Raw genomic sequence first — 8,131 nt, forward strand, 5'->3', positions numbered from 1 at the left:
AGTACCCCACGCATCAGGGGTACTTCGGATGCCTTGGCAAATTCTCTTGATGATCAACATGTGAACTTAAAGTTAAGACGAGACTTATATCACTTCGGAACCACTTCGAAGGGACACGTGGCACCTCGATGTGGAGTGGGCGCAATATGCTGAAGCGATTTGGTGAGGGGTGTAACAGTTAGGATGAGGCTCATATTACTTCGGAATCATTTCGGAGGGACACGTGGCACCTCGATGTGGAGTGGGCACGATGTGCCCCGAAGCGGTTTGGTGAGGGACGTTAACAGTTCCCATCCACCGGAGGTCATCTTATAAGACATCCAATTTATACTTCAACTATCCACTCAAGGCCATCTTATAAGTCCACGCTCATAATTATATTAGTTTACCAGTCTTATTACTGAGTGTAAGCTAGTTAGTCTTTGCACATATAGTCTTGCTCGTAATCCTCCTTTTATCGCACGTGGGAGTTTTCGTTCTTAATCTTTATGGATGACAATAGGGCAGGTGATCCTTATATAAACTCGACCTGATTGGATAAGGAATCCTCACTTAATTAAACGGATTTGTTGAGAGGGACAAGATGTGGACGACAAACAAGGATTAGGACCCCATCGCAATTTTTTTTTTAATTTATACATATTTATTATGTTTATTTTTATTAGTTTAGTATAAAATGTTCTAATAGGCTTAAACATTACAACACAAATGTACTTCATATCCCAAATGTAAAGACCTACCTATCAAATCCACCACTTCTTTTTACTCGTGAGCATTACATTTTCAGTTTATTGGACAAACCACAATTTTTTTTTTCTCAACCCAGTTTTGTCATCCACTTTTCCGAATATTCATCTTTCATATATAAGCTTAATAATATACAAACTAGACTTAATTATTGGAAAAACAAAATAAAATTTCATCTCAATAAATTATGCCAATAGAAGTTAATTTTTCTGGGGGAGGATTCCATGAAATGAAAGCTAATTAACTAATTGTTAACATGTAGTATACTTTTTAGTGCTGTATTTTATCCGTACACAAAGACTGATTCCTCAAACCAATAATTTAATATTAATTAATTTCTATTAAGACAAAGCAAAGCATATATGTTTACATTAAAATGTTCTCACGTTTGTTCTCTACTCTCTTCAATAATTCTATATAAACATCTTCCATTACAGGTAGCTATGATATAGCAGAAATTAAGCTCAAGAAACGCAAAAATGGCGTCTGGTTCACTCAATACATGCACAGTCCAGAAATCTCGTGCCTTACTGAACCGGGTTCACATTCTTTTCCATTTTACTGCCATTTTAACTCTACTTTATTACAGAATCTCAAACCTCTTTCATGGCAATGTTCCACTTGTTTCATGGGCTGTTATCACTATTTCTGAGCTGATTTTCACGTTCTTATGGATTCTAACGCAAGCTTTTCGGTGGCGGCCGGTGGTTAGGGCCGTGGAGATGGAGAATCTTCCCGAGGACGACAAGTTGCCTGGGGTGGATGTGTTTATTTGTACAACTGAGTCGAATAAGGAGCCGGTGGTGGAGGTAATGAATACGGTTTTGTCAGCCATGGCGCTGGATTATCCATCGGACAAACTGGCTGTTTATGTCTCCGACGACGGGAGAGCCCCCATGACACTTTATGCTATAAAAGAGGCATGTGAGTTTGCTAGGTCGTGGATTCCTTTTTGTAGGAATTATGGGATCAAGAATAGATGTCCCGATGCGTATTTTTCAATGTCCGATGATTCTGAGCGACATGTTTGGAGCGATGAATTCAAGGGAGAGGAACAAAAGATCAAGGTATGTAACAAATTCAAGAAACTATTTATTATTTATCGTTGATTACTTTTGAATAATTCAAATTAATTTTCATTCGGAAATTATTCTTACTTTTGTATCAAAATAAGAAACTTAATTAGAGCATGAAACCAATCCCTGGGAAGGATTTAAAAAAAAAGAAAAAAAAAGGGTGTCTGATTTTACCAAATATTGTGCAGTTAAACTATGAAAAATTCAAGAAAAATGTAGACAAAGATACCGAGGTCGAGGACTCCGACAGACCTGATCGACCCGCATATGTTGAGGTATGTATTGTTTTATGTTAATAAAGGAGAGAGAATGTCATCAGCAATTTAATATCATGGTATATATGGATTTCATAGTGAACTGTTAATAAGTTTTCAAATTCAAGTGATAAAGATAATCTGGTTCTGAAGGCTTAATTGAAATTGCAAATTGATGAATTGTCGAATGGACATATATGTTTGGTTAAGATTATAAGCCAAAAAATGCTTCTTTTTCGGCTTAAAGCATAACCATGTTTCACTGAGCTTAAATAGTTTTCCTTGACAGGATGAAAATGCTTATTTTAAGTAGGCCAACTTCCTTCCTAGAAGTTAAGGCCAAACACGCTTCTAAATAGCGAACGAAATTTTTGATAATTCAATTTATCTTTCTCAGGCAAAATCTATTTTTCTGATTTTTGTTATTCTCAGTCATATTCACAAGAGAACCAGGCCCCCTTTCTGTGATGATTAGAGAAAAAAGGATTCTCTATATTGATAAAATATAAAAAAAAAAAAAAAAGAAAAAAAAGAAAAAAAGAAAGAAAGAATAAGATTAGTGTCTAGAACTAAAAAGGATTTCCTTTTTCACATAGAAATCCAGTTTAAATTAGAGGAACTGATTGATTCGCTCGTTACAGGTGATATACGATAATAGTAAGAACGAAGGATTAGAGGATAATCAATCTAAGATGCCTCTTCTTGTTTATGTATCCCGCGAGAGGAGGCCATCACATCCTCATCACTTCAAAGCCGGAGCCCTCAATGCTCTTGTATGTAGAAACTCTCTCCTTTGTTGACCTTTTTTTCTGGTAATAAACGAGCTTATGTGCGAGTGCACGACTTACATAAAATAATGTTCCTCTCATGTTTTTCCAGCTCCGAGTTTCGGGAATAATAAGCAATGCACCGTACACTCTAGTGTTAGATTGTGACATGTATTGCAATGATCCTACTTCTGCTAAACAAGCAATGTGCTTCCATCTTGATCCCAAAATATCAGGCTCACTTGCATATGCCCAGTTCCCTCAAGTTTTCTACAATGTCAGTAAGAATGACATCTATGATGGCCAAGCAAGATCTGCTTACAAGGTACAAATATCTCATTTCCCACATTCACGACTATTTTTAGGTTTCGAGTGAAGGAAAGTTACAACTGGGGCCTTCAACCCATTCAATATAAGTAGTTCTATTCATCATTAGTTTCAATCATCACTGCTCTAGATCGCACTAGACCCCCTGATTCATTATCGAATGGAATTGTGATGCAGTTTAATACATTGGAAAATGAATCAAGGGGCTCACCACCAGAATGTTGATAATTAAAACTAATAATAAATATACTATTCATTCAAAATAAAGTCATTTGCGAGTCATGCATCTTTCTAACCACTATTTGGATCGAAACCATCCCATCTGGACGGACTTGTTATAAAATTGAAAGGTTCAGAACTCACCTGGTCTATTTCTAATAGGTTGAATGGAGACTGGCTGTATTTTTCATCTTACTGGTATTGATGAAATTGATATTATCCGTGATTGAACTTCTGCATGTATATAGACTAGGTATCAAGGTATGGATGGGATAAGGGGCACGGTTTGCGCAGGCACGGGATATTATCTGAAGAAAAAGGCCTTGTACTGTCGTCCTAGTCATGAAGGTATTACTGTATTTTCTTGTGGAATTGGCTTAAACATTTGATGATATATTGAATAAGATGAAAATACATCAATGTAATATTTCATTGGCTGGACAGATGAATTCCTTAGTGAGGCAGAAAAGAACTTCGGCCGCTCTAGCCAGTTCATTGATTCATTAATGACACTAAATGGAAAACCTGTCAATAAAAGAGAAAATCTGTCTGTCGCAATTATAGAAGAGGCCAGATCCCTTGCCTCTTGCACATACGAAGACAACACCGAATGGGGGAAAGAAGTAAGTTTTAGCACACTTATGTTTCATAATTCCATTTCTTTGACAACCCATAAAAAACTTTGTCGTGTCTTGTGACAAATTTCTATAGACAAAATATGACTCAGTCGACTCTAACATTTGTTGCTTTATTTGTTTTGACAGATTGGTTACTCATATGACTGTATGTTGGAGAGTACTTTCACCGGCTATCTCTTGCACTGCAAGGGATGGAAATCGGTCTATCTTTATCCAAAAAGGCCATGTTTTCTTGGTTGTGCAACCATTGACATGAAAGATGCAATGGTTCAACTCATGAATTGGTCTTCAGCACTGGTTGAAGCTGGTCTATCGAGATTCAGCCCCCTCACTTTTGGAATGTCTCGGGTTTCCATTCTTCAAAACCTCTGCTATGGATACTTCATGTTTTCGCACTTTTTCTCTGTGCCCTGCTTTTTATATGGCATAGTTCCTCAACTATGCTTCCTGTATGGAATCCCTTTATATCCTAAGGTAAGTAAATTTTACATACTTATTCGTTTTCATTAACTAAAATTACTTACAGATTCAGATTACTTGTTCTAGGGATTAATCGCTATTCCTTTCATATAATAGAAATAGTAAACTCAATGAAAATCAGGCAAAGGAAAAATGCAGATTTATAGTAGTTCACCCCTCGATGTGAGAATTAAGTCTACTCACTGCTCCAGGTTATTTCGCTTTAATGGAGAAGAGTAGAAGGATTTACTCACACCTCTCACTCACTCAAAACCGACCCCCTCCCCAGTACCGTTTATATATCAAGAAAATTCACCTCGGGGAGTTTGTCTCTGAACCCCAAAACACTATGATTAGGCTCAATGCAGTCGAACAATTAGTCCTACAGTATATAATCCTCGAGAGGACATTGCAATTTATGACAAACAATTTCTGACAACAATCTTTCTAATCTATCCTATACACAAATCCCATGTTTTCACCTTAAAATTATGCTTACACATGCTTTGAGAACAACAACGTTCTACAAATAAACTCTCGTGTTGTTTTCCATTTCAGGTTACAAACCCCTGGTTTGCAGCATTTGCTACTGTTTTCATATCATCCCTTTGTCAACATTTATACGAAGTACTCTCGAGTGGTGGCTCAGTTAGTACATGGTGGAATGAACAGAGAATTTGGATGATAAAATCAGTAACAGCTTGCTTATTTGGATGCCTCGATGTTTTCTTCAAATGGTTAGGCATAGCGAAAGCAAGTTTCAGATCGATTAACAAATCCATCGATCAAGAGAAGCTCCAAAAATACGAGAAGGGTAAATTCAATTTCAAAGGTGCAAAGAATTTCATGATACCCTTAATCCTGTTGGTTCTATTGAATTTGGTTTGCTTTATTGGAGGTATTAGAGGATTGATTCACAGAAGAAATGTTGAAGAGATGTTTGGACAAGGTTTTTTGTCCCTTTATATTTTTGTTCTAAGCCTGCCTATACTAGAAGGATTGATACCAAAGCTCTCTAATTGAAGGGATGTGGCAATTTCTATTGGAATTTTCAATGTAAGAAATAAGGTTCTTGTGATGTTTTTGTTTTAGTGAAATCAAAATAAATCTATGTCATCAATTATATTGAACTCTTAAATCAGTTTCTACCATTTGTTTCTTAGCAAAGTTGTGTGTGGTTCATCCTATGTTATGCCTAGGGACGGGAATAAGGTAGCCCATTCGCTTGCCTCATTTTCTACTAATTCCTTAGGTAATTGTATACTCGTGGTTCATTTCGCTAACATCGGCATTTTATTATAATGAAAGTTCGTATTTGGTCTTGAAAAGAAGCAATGTACAATAACATACCCCATTTTCGAAAATCCAAGAAATCATAAATGCAAAGTAATTAAACAATACTAGAATTCAATCTAGTTGAATTTTATTGAGTTTTTAGATATAACACGTGACTATGTAATAAATGATTAATTAATATCATGCCACATAAACGTGCCTTCCATTTTAAAGAATGGGAACTTATGTTATGAATAGACATAAATATCGTTGAAAGAATGGGGCACGTGCCTTTCAAGTGGCTATTGGACGAAAAGTTGTTCTGTACAAACAAAAAAGACAGTTTGGGACCTAAGTGTAATTAAAAAATGAATGGGGACCTAAGATAGATAAGCGGAAATGTTTGGGGACTATGGGTGAGAAAAAAAAACCCCTCTTTTCATTTCGTTTCACTCCAGCTCATGAATACCTCCCCAGAATCCAGAAATTGAACCAAATCAATGGCGCTAGCGCGAGCAACGGGGGCAGCATCAGGGCAGGAAAAACAAGGCCCGGCTCTACAACTCATAGTGGAAAAGTCACCTATAGTCAGGGCCGGCCCCGAGAATTTTGAGGTTCTAAGCGATTAATTATTATAAGGCCTTTCAACATTATATTTTATTTTACAAGTGTAATAATATTCAAATATTTAAATAATTAATACTTTAATATTAAAAAGAAACTATTCGACTCAAGTTTGTGACTAAGTAAAAAAATAAGTTGTGGGTGATCCAACTGCTTGTTTATAACCTATTAATGAATCGTAGGGTCCACATCATTTGAAGTGATTTAAGTAGGCATGGGACTCGAGATACGTGGCCGAATAAGATGTATATCTCCCTCCAAATTGTAGCCTCGCATGATTATTGTTGACCCTGAACCATTAGCCACCATTAAACATATAATTATCCTTTCTCATTTATTCATTTCACTTGGCTAATAGCTGGCCCCAATCCATACAAAAACAAATCTAACTCCAAACAACTTGCTGGTAATCCCGTGCACAAAAATTCAATTTTTAAATACCAATTTTTTAAATTATTTATTTATTATTTTGCTTTTAAAGGAATTTGAGGGGTTTTGGATGGGGGGCAATTTATGGGCTTTTACTTATAGAGGGCCCCTTAAATCTGAGAGGCCCAAGGCAGTGGCCTTGTCTGTCTTGGGCCAGGGCCAGCACTGTCTATAGTTGACTTCATCTTTTGATCATGACAAACAAGTTGATTTTATTTCTAATAATTAATTTCGAGCTTTCATCACAATTGTTGCAAAGTTGATCGACTTGGGACAAAAATATCACTGTCAAAAGACTCGCATCGCAAAATCAATAAAAATCGAAATGGAAGCCAAGCATTCACAACAAATCACTCGAGACAAAGAACTTCAATGGTCAAACATCAAAGATATTAGATTGAGATGTTTTGTAATCATGTGTAAAGGTATAACGCTTTAATCTTTAGTAATGAATTATTAAAAGCTCAATGAATAATTTTTTATGCACAAAAGAATTATTCTATAATAAAAATTATCTTTAAAAATGTAAGCATTTTAACGTGATATTCAAACGCATTATAATATTACTTACCTTAAAAAATACAGAGAAAAAGTCCTTCAAAAGCATATATTATTCAAAACAATTAAGAAAGAAAAATTCGAGAAAATTCTGTCCAAGCAAATGTCAAGTTCGTCCAATGGTCACTTTTTTAACCGTTCTGAATTTTGACACACAACAGCTAGCTTGGTTGTCCAGTTCAGTATGCGGATGTCCAGATTGATTGTTTGATTAGTCAGAATTTTGTAGACGTTTTAAACTCTATAAATACCATTTCACTTTGCATTTATTACAAGAAGTTAAAAGTATTTAAGTGAGATATTCTTGAACAAAATTATATTGATCTTACATCTTATTTATCTTTATCAAATCATTTACTTTAAAAAACATTTAATTGAATCAACTTTTGAAAAACATCTTTCTTATCAAGTTTTTCTTACCTAACACTTGAACTTCATTCATTGCTATTCATTAAAGTCTTAGCATATTTCTCTCTTTGTACTCAATTTGATTATATCATTTATTAAGAGAGAAATTTCAAATTGTAAAATCATTCCTCTATAAATTTATGGGTCGTATTGTGGTCCATAAAAGTTCGATATTGTATAAAGAGCGGCTCTCCTTATTTGTAAGTCACTGGAAGCGTTATAAGGGTTTGAATTATACCACAAATCAATCAAATTTAGTAAAAAGGCCTTGTTCGTGATAAAGAGTTTCGTAACTGATGACATAGATCATTGCTTGGGATTGAACTTTCACAATTGCATTGTTTTTACAC

General features: G+C 35.4%; 1 protein-coding gene across 1 annotated transcript; it reads left to right on the plus strand.

The window, feature by feature from the left end:
* Nucleotides 1–1,112: 1,112 nt before the first annotated feature.
* On the plus strand, nt 1,113–5,532 carry LOC111379138 (cellulose synthase-like protein G2). Its single transcript, XM_023002472.1, has 8 exons — nt 1,113–1,814; nt 2,012–2,098; nt 2,719–2,850; nt 2,957–3,169; nt 3,639–3,738; nt 3,835–4,013; nt 4,155–4,502; nt 5,046–5,532. Exons 1-8 carry the CDS (start codon nt 1,227–1,229, stop codon nt 5,508–5,510), a joined length of 2,112 nt encoding a protein of 703 aa, XP_022858240.1. The 5' UTR covers nt 1,113–1,226; the 3' UTR covers nt 5,511–5,532.
* The last annotated feature ends 2,599 nt before the right edge of the window (nt 5,533–8,131 follow it).

This window comes from Olea europaea, unplaced genomic scaffold (assembly GCF_002742605.1).
Source record: "Olea europaea var. sylvestris unplaced genomic scaffold, O_europaea_v1 scaffold1933, whole genome shotgun sequence".
NCBI classification, from domain to species: Eukaryota; Viridiplantae; Streptophyta; class Magnoliopsida; order Lamiales; family Oleaceae; genus Olea; species Olea europaea.